This window comes from Lutra lutra, chromosome 10 (genome assembly GCF_902655055.1).
Source record: "Lutra lutra chromosome 10, mLutLut1.2, whole genome shotgun sequence".
Classification (NCBI taxonomy): domain Eukaryota; kingdom Metazoa; phylum Chordata; class Mammalia; order Carnivora; family Mustelidae; genus Lutra; species Lutra lutra.
Genome location: NC_062287.1, coordinates 983,094 through 993,725, shown reverse-complemented (window position 1 = coordinate 993,725; position 10,632 = coordinate 983,094). Strand labels below are relative to the sequence as shown.

The 10,632-nt window shown below is 44.9% G+C and overlaps 1 protein-coding gene across 1 annotated transcript; it reads left to right on the top strand.

Annotated features, from left to right (window-relative positions):
• Window positions 1–257: 257 nt before the first annotated feature.
• MMP10 (matrix metallopeptidase 10) lies at window positions 258–10,416 on the top strand. Its single transcript, XM_047691806.1, has 10 exons — window positions 258–359; window positions 973–1,217; window positions 1,312–1,460; window positions 1,591–1,716; window positions 3,105–3,269; window positions 3,471–3,615; window positions 5,384–5,517; window positions 8,123–8,282; window positions 8,944–9,044; window positions 10,105–10,416. Exons 1-10 carry the CDS (start codon window positions 258–260, stop codon window positions 10,203–10,205), a joined length of 1,428 nt encoding a protein of 475 aa, XP_047547762.1. The 3' UTR covers window positions 10,206–10,416.
• The last annotated feature ends 216 nt before the right edge of the window (window positions 10,417–10,632 follow it).

Genomic DNA, 10,632 nt, shown 5'->3' with positions numbered 1-10,632 from the left:
TGAAGAGTCCGTCCTTCCTCCTCCGTGCAAATACAGAGACCAGTTCTTGGAAATCAGTCCTCCTTTCTTCATCTAAGTTTTAAAGGGGAAGGCTTTACATTACATTTTTATGAATATTCTTGATGTTCATATTAAAAAGAAAACACATGTGTGAATCATGCTGTTCAGATAAAGCCCCGTCTCCCTATAAAGGACAGTCACCCAACGGGAAACACAGAAGCTGACAGCAGGTGTTCTCTTGAGTAAGGACAATGAGAATGGGACATCTCGCCGTCCTCGTGCTGCTGTGTCTGCCCGTCTGCTCGGCATACCGACTGAATGGAGCCGTGAGCAAGGACTCAGACGCAGATTTTGTGAAGGTACTTGGTGATGGTGGCCACCGCAGCCACGGCCCATCCCAGGGGCGGGAACAAATGTTCCGGCTTCGTCTGGCAACCCAGAGGAGGCTTAGACTGGTGGTCCCTGTGTTGGAATGAGTTAGCCCCGGGAAATCGGCAAGTGCTGGAGATGGGTTGTCGGTAGCTTTGAATGGAGAAGGGAAGCAAGGGGCAGGAAGGGCGTCGGACTCCTCCAGCTCCTGTAAGAAGACACTAGCAGCTGCTTTGGGGCCAAATGAGGGGAGCAAAGGAAAAATGCATGAAATGTCTCTGGCTTTAGAATTTCTTTGGTTGCAATAGGGAGGACAGACATACTCATTTTGATTTTCAAATAATCGTAGGTAATAATTTTCATATCGTTACTTGTCATGTGTAGGCAAAAGAATTTATCCTACATCAGTCTTGAACAAGGTCTATATTAACAGTATAAATTTTGACCCCCTTTCTGCCTTTAACCCCCCGCCCCGTTCTATAGCTGGATGGAACTCCTTTACACGTCTTAGATGGGTTGCTGACAACTCATGAACTAGTTAATAAGGCCAATTTGATATTTTATATTATTATGTTGAGTTTCTGTTGTTTACTACTCCATTAGCAATACCTGGAAAAATACTACAAACTTGCAAAAGAGACGAAACCATTTGTTAGAAGAAGGGACCATGGTCCCATCGTTGAGAAAATCCGAGAAATGCAGAAGTTCCTCGGGTTGGAGGTGACGGGGAAGCTGGACGCGGACACTCTGGAGATGATGCATAAGCCCAGGTGTGGTGTTCCCGACGTTGGTGACTTCACCACCTTCCCTGGCATGCCCAAGTGGAGGAAAACCCACCTTACCTACAGGTAACGGGTCCAAAGAGGTTTTCACACACTACCCAGATTTTACTAATGACTATCACAGGAGAAAAGAACTTCTTCTTCGATTTTTCTCTTAAAGGATTATAAATTATACCTTGGATTTGCCAAGAGATGCTGTTGATTCTGCCATTGAGAAAGCCCTGAGCCTCTGGCAGGAGGTGACTCCACTGACCTTCTCCAGGGCTGATGAAGGAGAGGCTGACATAAAGATCTCCTTTGCAGTTAGAGGTAAAACAAAGAAACAAAAAACCCCACAAAAACCATGAAATGCATCTATTTATCTAGGTGCTGTTGGGAGAGGGTATTCCAAAGAGATCTGAATTACCTATCTTTCCAATAAAAACACTTTCTCTGTTAGATCATGGAGACTTTAGCCCTTTTGATGGACCTGGCAATGTTTTGGGTCATGCCTACCCGCCCGGCCCCGGCATTTTTGGAGATGCCCACTTTGACGACGATGAACTCTGGACGGACAATCAGTCAGGTGGGTCACCTACCTCTCAGGACGGCTTTCGGAGTAACGTCTACCACTATCCGAGAATACCTGGATCATTCAGAATGAGCAGTAAATGTAACATACTAATGACCACGATGTGGAATTCGGTCTGTGTTTCCTTCTTCGCTCCCAGCAAGTGCAAACCTGGAGGCACCATTCCATCTTACTTCCACGACTTAGGATCCCAAGGAGGTTTTAGAATGGGCATTTTCACAATGCTTTTGATGATTTTAACTGGAAACGATAAAGGTAGAATGAATTGCATTGAATCACGTCCAACCTAAAATGTGCCCTTGGGTTTCTTCTTGTCTTTCCATTGGACTCTTTCTCTTAAAATATCAGCGAAAATGTCAGAAAATAAAGGAAATTGTTAAGTCCTCTATTTAAGTAAACCTGTAACTACCTCTAGCTTAGGAGCTTTATTTTTTTTTCTTCCTAAGTTAATTCTGAAAGCTTTTACTAGGTTTAAACACAATGACTGAAGCTAACTACATTTTAGTTATTTTTTTCAAGTGGCTCCTGAAGTTTACAAACACACTGTTGAGAAAATTGCTATTTTCAAGATTGTTTAAATTTTTAATGCAAATGCAAAGAGCATCTTTACTGAGAGTAAAAAACTTGTGCTACAAGAAATGTTCTTGTTTTATTCAAACAACTATTCTTTTCTGCATAATTACCTGGAGGTTTGGTTAAATTATTTCTACTATTTCAATAAAAACATTTATCATATAAAGAAAAGCTGAATTCAGCTGTCCTTGGGCTGCAGAAAACTGTTATTGGACATATTTCTGTTTTAAACTAAAGACTGTGTCTATCCCTTTTGGCACCTACTCTTGGAAAGGTTTTTAACCATCAAAAATTATTGGATTATTTTGAAAAGGAGGAAGAACAACTCTGGTTAAATCCCCACAGGAAATGACCAGTTTTTGTTGCATAAGAGTTTGAGGAATAACATAAATCCTCTGTGATTAATTTCAAATGAGGTTACCTCTGGCACATGTTACTAAATTTGAACAATAACCGACTTTGTAGAGACAATGAAGATTCACACATGATGACACGGTAGTCTTGGTACCTCCAAAAAACATATCTTTTGGAAACGGTGTTTATCATTGTCACTATAGGTGAAGTGACCAGCTTTCCCTGACCAAAGAGAGACCTGGGAGAAGGAATATGGTAACTAGCTCTCATTATCTTGACTTCAAGTCAACCTTGAAGAATGATTAAGTAGGGCCTATGCCCATCAATGAGCCCGTCCACAAATAAGGAGATACCCGGTATTCTGAGGGTAGCCCGTATGACTGGCATGTGTTCTTACATGTGCGTTTATGGAACAAACAGCTGTGATGTCTGAACATTTATGGTTCTTCACATAGGAACCAACTTATTCCTGGTCGCTGCTCATGAACTTGGCCACTCCCTGGGTCTCTTTCACTCGGCCGACCCCCGCGCTCTGATGTACCCAGTCTACAGCGCACACACAGACCTGGCCCACTTCCGCCTTTCTCAAGATGACGTGGATGGCATCCAGTCCCTGTACGGTGAGCGAGGCTGGAAACAATGCCTACTCCTTCCTGATGTTTTTAGGAAAGTGTTCCAATGGTGGTCTTCGGGAGAGCTTGAAAATGCAGCACGACGCATTTGCAGTTCCTCTCAAAGCCCCTGAGAGTGTTGGGAAAGCACTCACGTGGACGATAGCATCACAGTCCCTCTGTTTGCCTCCCCACATCTGTTCCCTTCAGGATCTCCCCCTGTCTCCCCAGGTGGTCCCGTGGTGCCCACGGAATCTGTGACTTCAGGACCAGGGACCCCAGCCGCGTGTGACCCTGCTTTGTCCTTCGATGCGGTCAGCACCCTGAGGGGAGAAATCCTCTTCTTTAAGGACAGGTCAGACCAGAAGATTCCATTTCCCTCTCTCTTCTTCTGACGTTCAATGTTTAGAAAGGAGAACGGAGACTTGACGGAAACGTTTTGAGAAAATATTTCCTCTACATTTAACAGATCATTCAGATCTGGCTCTTGTTGCATTTTATCATCTCCTTAGAATAGTGCGGATCGTGTTAAGGATGATTCTGGGTCCCTAGAACGTACACTGGATGAAGGCATGGGGTTTTATGTGTGTGGTTCACTTTTAGGGCCCCCGGGCCTGGAACAGGTCTGGTGCACGTGGTGAGTGAGTTGAATTAGGGAATGAGTAATTGCTACATTTAAATGCCCATTCTAAAACCTCCTTGGGATCCTAAGTCGTGGAAGTAAGATGGAATGGTGCCTCCAGGTTTGCACTTGCTGGGAGCAAAGAAGGAAACGCAGACCGAATTCCACATCGTGGTCATTAGTATGTTACATTTACTGCTCATTCTGAATGATCCAGGTATTCTCGGATAGTGGTAGACGTTACTCCAAAAGCTGCGTCTTTAGAAGTAGGAATGTATCTTTACCTTTGCTGACAAATGCTACTATTTAAATTAATTTCAGAAAAAGTGTTTCTGGCACAATATTAAAATAGCACCAAAAGACAGAGTGAAAAGAAAAATCCCTCTCCCACGTCTGACCTCTGCAGAGCCTCGTTCTCCCCATATGGGCGACCACCTCGACCCACCCTTTGTCCTTTTAAAAGATACTCTATTCTTTGGGGCACCTGGGTGGCTCAGTGGGTTAAGCCTCTGCCTTCAGCTTAGGTCATGGTCTCAGGGTCCTGGGATCGAGCCCCGCATTGGGCTCTCTGCTCAGCGGGGAGCCTGTTTCCTCCTCTCTCTCTGCCTGCCTCTCTGCCTACTTGTGATCTCTGTCTCTCAAATAAATAAATAAAATCTTTAAAAAAAAAAAAGATACTCTATTCCCATACAAACATAAGTAGGTGTACTTTTTCCCGCTACTTTTTTCAAAAATGTTAATGAGTGCATAATATATCTATCATGGATGGGCTTTTAGAGTGCTGTTGGGGCCAAGTGATAGCTGCCCCAAAATGTGTCACTTGGGCATCTCGAATATTTTAAATGAAAGTCACTCAGGAGCCAGCCTGGGCAGGAGGGACACCGAGACTGACCTCTCTCTCCCTGAAAGCAGGGGGTGAATGTTCAGGTGAAAGGGCCCTCCCTGTGCCAGGAGGTAAAGACACGTCCTCATCACCGGAGATGGGGCATTTATTGCTGAGAAGGCCGTGTCTACCGCCCTTGTGACCTGTTACTACTGGGCTCTGCCAGCCCAAGTCTGTTTACAATTCCTTAGCAGCCGAAGCTCCCAGAGTTACGTTTCCTTTGTCCTGCCGGTGCCTCACAGCTCCGTGCGCTCTCTGCCTCGAAAGTGTAACAGCTCCCTGCCCAGGTCATGTCTTCAGGTCTCGGTCTCGTAACGGTGCTCTGTGTGCACGTAATAATATCTGAGTTTTTTTTCTTCCATTAATTTGTGTCATGTAAATTTACTTCTTTGTCCAGCTGGAAGATCTTAAAGGTCAGGAGGAATTTTTCCCTCCCTTTGAACACCGCTAAAGCGTAACAATTACATGGTCATGGATATCATTACCCTGGGATCACAGGAAGGAAGATGGTCCCATACCGACTTCTGAGTTGCCATTGTTTGAAAGAGAGAGAATATGTTCCTTTATATACATATCTAAAGGAGAAAAACAATTGTAATTAATTTCTGTGTGTTCCAGATATTTCTGGCGCAGATCTCACTGGAGCCTTGAACCTGAATTTCATTTGATTTCTACATTTTGGCCCTCTCTACCCTCAGACTTAGATGCTGCATATGAAGTTACAAGCAAAGATACCCTTTTTGTGTTTAAAGGTAAGTACTGTGCAAGAATTTTAATTTGATGAAATAACTTCCATTACAACAATTTCACCAAGACATGAATTTTCTCCATTAAGTTAAATTAATTTTATTTGGTTTATTACTGTAAGGCCTAATGTTGATGCTTAAATAGGATGTGTACAAAGAACACTATAAGTTCTATTTTAAATATCCAGTGAGAGGGTGTCTGGATGGCTCAGTGGGTTAAGCGTCTGCCTTCGGCTCAGGTCATCATCCTAGGGTCCTGAGATCAAGCCCCACATCGGGCTCCCTGCTCAGCAGGAAGCCTGATTCTCCCTCTCCCACTCTTCCTGCTCATGTTCACTCTCTCACTGTCTCTCTCTCTGTCAAATAAATAAATAAAATCTTTTTAAAAAAATTTTAAAAATAAAATATCCAATGAGACCTAATAGATGCTATCCCATGTTCATGAATAGAAAAATAGTAATAACTAATACAGAAATGTAACAATAATAATGTAGTATAGTATAATAATACTGATGTAATATAGAAATGATAGACACATCTGGATACACAAGGAATTTTCCATTCAAATGCCAAAATATTTTTTTTTCAAATGCCAAAATATTTTTCACAGAACTTGACAAATTAGTTCCATAATTTGTGTGGGAGAGCAAAGGCCAAGAATAGGCAGGATGGGTGCCCTGGGTAGCTCAGTCAGTTAAGCAGCTGCCTTTGGGTCCTAGGTCCTAGGATCAAGCCCTGCATCAGGCTCCTTGCTCAGCGGGGAGCCTGCTTCTCCCTCTCCCTCTGCCTGCTGCTTTGCCTACTTCTGTTCTCTCTCTCTCTGTCAAATAAATAAATAAAATCTTAAAAAAAAATAAAAAAGAATAGGCAGGATGCTCCTGGAGAAGAAGAAGATGAGGAGGAATGTCCTGCATCGTAGCGCTTGGGCGGATGAAATAATGCAGTGTCAGTGCAAGGATGGGTGCAGTAGCTAATGGGACAGACAGGGCCTCTCTGCTCCTGTATCAGATTTGTAAACTGCTGTTTCCACTTGCCCCACAGTTAATCTCCTCTTTGAGCTGTTATTACTTCTTGAATCAGTTTTGCTAACATATTTTTCTAAAAATGTATTAACTTGGTCTGTTTTCAAGTCAACTGATAAGGAACTTTCTGAGTGTTATTTTCTTATTTTCATTATTGCTGAAGTTTTGTTCCCTTTGTCCTTCCTAATACTGAATCTTCGTGCTTCTCACTTTACCCGTCTCTGGGACAACAGGATGTGTAATGATTTTATTCATCCTCTCAGAGAACGAATGTTCACCTTTGCTAATCCTCTCTATTGTGTTTTGACGGTCTATTTAAGTTGTTTCTGTCTGCAGCATTGCTGCCCCGTCTGTGCTGTCTTTGAACTAATTCTGTTGTGTTTTACAGCTTAAGCGTGGTCCTTAACTTGCAGCCCTTTCTTCTTTTCTGGTGTAAACTTATACACCTGCAAATACCCCTTTCTTCTCAACTTTTGCTTCATTCCTACAAGGTTTGATATGTAGTGTTTATAATTTTGTTCATTTTTCAGGGTGGTTTTTTTTTTCAAATTCCATTTTTAATTTTTTCCCTTGACTCTAAAGTTGTGCAGAAAATGGTTAAACCTCGACCTGGGTGGGGATTTTTCCAAGTTAGGTATTTCTGACAATCTCACTTTTATGAGGAGTCAACGAAACGTTGTGCCGCTGTGCCCGGTGCCGCAGCTCTGAAGCGCTGCGCTCGTCCGTCGGTTCACCCGGCGCGTACGTGGTCTTGCGACGAGCCGGGCGCTGTGCTCGTTGGCGGGCGGCGAGCCCGAGCGAGGTTCCTGTTCTAGCGAAGGCGGCAGAGATGAAGCTGGGAGTGTGACACACGGGCAGAGCCGGGGTGGAGGGTCCGGCCCCGGCCCCACACCCAGCAGGTGGAGTGGAGGAGGAGGAGCAGTTTAGGATGCGTGTCGAAGGGAACTTTGCTGTGTGGTCAGGGGCTGAGCGTGTAGAGGGTAGAAAAGGTCTTCAGGGCAGAAGGCGCCGTCTGCCCCCCGGGGAGACCGCGCAGGAGCTGGTGGGACGGGATCGCCCTGATCAGCCGGGCGGGACGTGAGGCAGGGCTTCGGGGTTGGCCTGGAGGGGAGGTGTGAGGAGGAGAAGCAGAGATGCTGAGGGGTCCCGCTGCCCTAAGTCGCTGAACTCGGGGTGGCTTCCTAAGGTGTCAGAAGAAGCACAGTCCGGACCTGTGACCACGAGATCCCAGGGAAAGTGTCCTGTAAGCAACCGACTTAGTGACACAGACACACAAACTGCTCCACGTTAGACACTTAGGTTAAGAAGTCACCGGTGACCAGGACCAGTCACCGTAATTATAAACTGTAATAAACTCTCGTATTTATAGATAATAAACATATGACCCAGAAAGGGCAGGGACCAGAGTTAACGGCTCATTGACTTACTCGCTCCCTCGGGGAATATTGGTGAAATACTGGCTATCGCCTGGGCTTTGGGTTAGCGGTTGGAATTAAAACCAAGGCTTCCGGTTTTGCACAAGAATGTACTGAAACCTTTTCTAAAACCACAGTCTTCACTAAAATTTTTTGGCTTTCCTTTTTCAATAGGAGGTCAGTTCTGGGCCGTGAGAGGAACGGAGGTAGTAGCAGGTTATCCGAAAGGCATCCACACCCTGGGTTTTCCTGCAACTGTGGGGAAAATTGATGCGGCCTCTTCTGATAAGGAAAAGAAGAAAACGTACTTCTTCGTAGGGGACAAATACTGGCGGTAAGACTCGGATGGAATGGCTTTGTATGAAGCCTCGTTAGGGAAATTACCCTCTTTCCTGAAGGAACTCCCTCACTCCCACCCTCTACCTTGCTCTAACTTCCAACCTTCTGATTGTGAAGAAGATGACTTATAGTTACTCGGCTTCTCCCATATGATAAAGGGCTCTCAGAATGGCTGGGCACTGGGTCATAGATCCAGACACCAGAAGACATCAGGAGAGGCCACCTGCAGTCGTCCAGACACCAGGCCCCCATGGGAAGTGCAGGTGTGTCAGGCTGTAGAGACACTGTCTACAGGGCAGGTGAGAGAGCAAACCAGGAGCTTTTCAGCCAAATGGCGAACTCACTTCCCATGTCTTGTGCTTGTGGTCCTCATGCATTTCTGGCAGGAAGGCATCAGGGCTCTGGGTCGAGGCTTGGAAACTTGACCTCAGACATATGTAGAGAGAACCCCCATGGCACAGCATGATACTCTGGTCCCTGGAGAAAATGTTGGTTTCTGTGCTAAGCTTATCATCGGGGAAAGTGATAAATTTTTGTAGTCCTAAAGATGTTTGAGACTTGTTTCCCCTGACTTGAGAGTGATCTGGGATCCCACATGGGGGCAGTAACACGACGGCATGCGTGACGTGGAGCTGTGTTTCCTTCACTCGGTACAGATTTGATGAAAACAGCCAGTCCATGGAGCAAGGCTTCCCCAGACTGACAGCGGATGACTTTCCCGGGGTTGCGGGGGTTGACGCCGTGTTTCAGCACTTTGGTAAGGAGGTTTTCCTTTCGTTGCCAATGGGGAGGCTCGGGGACATTTTATGGAATCAAAATCACGTGGAGAATCCGAACGATTTTCAAATCACTCAATCTTATACCCTTTTTATTCTAAACTTCTGAACATTTTAACTTTCTAATTTCTGTAGTTGGAGTTTAAATTTTGTTTTTCCTGAATAATTTCCAAGTCTCTGCTTCATACCTGCTCATACTGCCAAAGGGTGCTTTCTCACACCATGTGACTCAGGTCACTACGTTGCTATAAACATGCAACCAGGTGTGAGCCAAGCTTACAGACGGCGGGTGTCCTTTTCCTTTCTCATCCTCTTGCCTGCTCTCTCCCATCCCATCCAGACCTGCCTGGACTTCTGTGGCAGTCACAAATTGCCTACATTAAATAATTCATTTGTTTAAAAAAAAATAGTAGTCTTCCCGTGTCCTTGAGATAGACAAAATTTTATCCCTAGTAATGGGCAGATGAGAAGGTAACAGCTGTGCTCGTTCTAAGAGAATTTGCAGGGAGATGCAAGGGTTTGATGATCCTAACACACATGAGGCTTATGATCTTATCACTAAGACACTTGATTTTGGTGCATATGGAGTGGGCAGTGGGCCTTTGGGGCTTTTTATGGTTGGCCTGATTCTCTTGGGTTCAACTGCCCCCCACACTGCACTTTAGGACCTAGTGGGGTAAGTAGGAGTATTTAAAATACCATAGAATTCTATTACTTTGGAGACTGCATAATCTAATGTTTTAAGAGCTCTGGCTTTGAAGTCTGAGGAGATGGAGTTCTTCCTCCATCTTTTCTTAGAGGTGATACCTTGGGGAAACCACAAACTCTCCCTAACTCTCACTTTGTTCTCATTAGTGACCTCTCCCATTTTTCCGGGAAGGAGAGATGCCACGAATCATGCAAACACGTAGCACAGTGGCACACGCGTGCAGCCACTCATCAGTGCCGTCCTACACTAGCTCACTCTTGTTCTGAGTTATGTGTGGTGCAGAATGGATTCACTTGAAGATCTCTCATTATTTCCCTCGTCTGTATTTCCAGGATTTTTCTACTTCTTCAGAGGACCATTACAGTTTGCGTTTGACCCCAATGCCAGGATGATAACACACACACTGAAGAGTAACAGCTGGTTGTACTGTTAGATGAGAAAAGGAGATCGTTCAAATAAATATAATAATTATTTGCCTAATTTATTATAAGTCAAAATGATGAGTTTACCCCTCTGTTTAGTGGCCAAAGAGCATGAGCTCCGTAGACATGTTCGTGGTCCTGGAGCATTGATCTGGGCCCCTTTACTTGCTGTCGGATCACGCTGAATGGAAGTGGGAGGCAACGGTGGGCACCAGTCAGACAATGTATCTCCGTGGGCATTTTATTTGGTATTTAATAAAGATTTTTAATTTTGACCCGTTCCTTCTTCCTAGAATAATTCACTTTTAATACGATGACCGCAGTGTGGGTTGAGCCCTTCCCTGAAGTTCTGTCAGTGGGTGCGGAAGGAGGACACCTTCCGTGACGGCGGCAGGGGCGGTCGTGTGCCCTCCCCCACTCTCTGTCCCTCCACCCACG

Excerpts from the sequence above, each read along its gene's own strand:
- MMP10 (XM_047691806.1), top strand. The coding sequence starts at position 258 with ATGGGACATCTCGCCGTCCTCGTGCTGCTGTGTCTGCCCGTCTGCTCG. Across the intron at positions 1,461-1,590 it reads GATCTCCTTTGCAGTTAGAG|ATCATGGAGACTTTAGCCCT; the intron begins GTAAAACAAAGA and ends TTTCTCTGTTAG. Across the intron at positions 5,518-8,122 it reads TACCCTTTTTGTGTTTAAAG|GAGGTCAGTTCTGGGCCGTG; the intron begins GTAAGTACTGTG and ends CTTTTTCAATAG.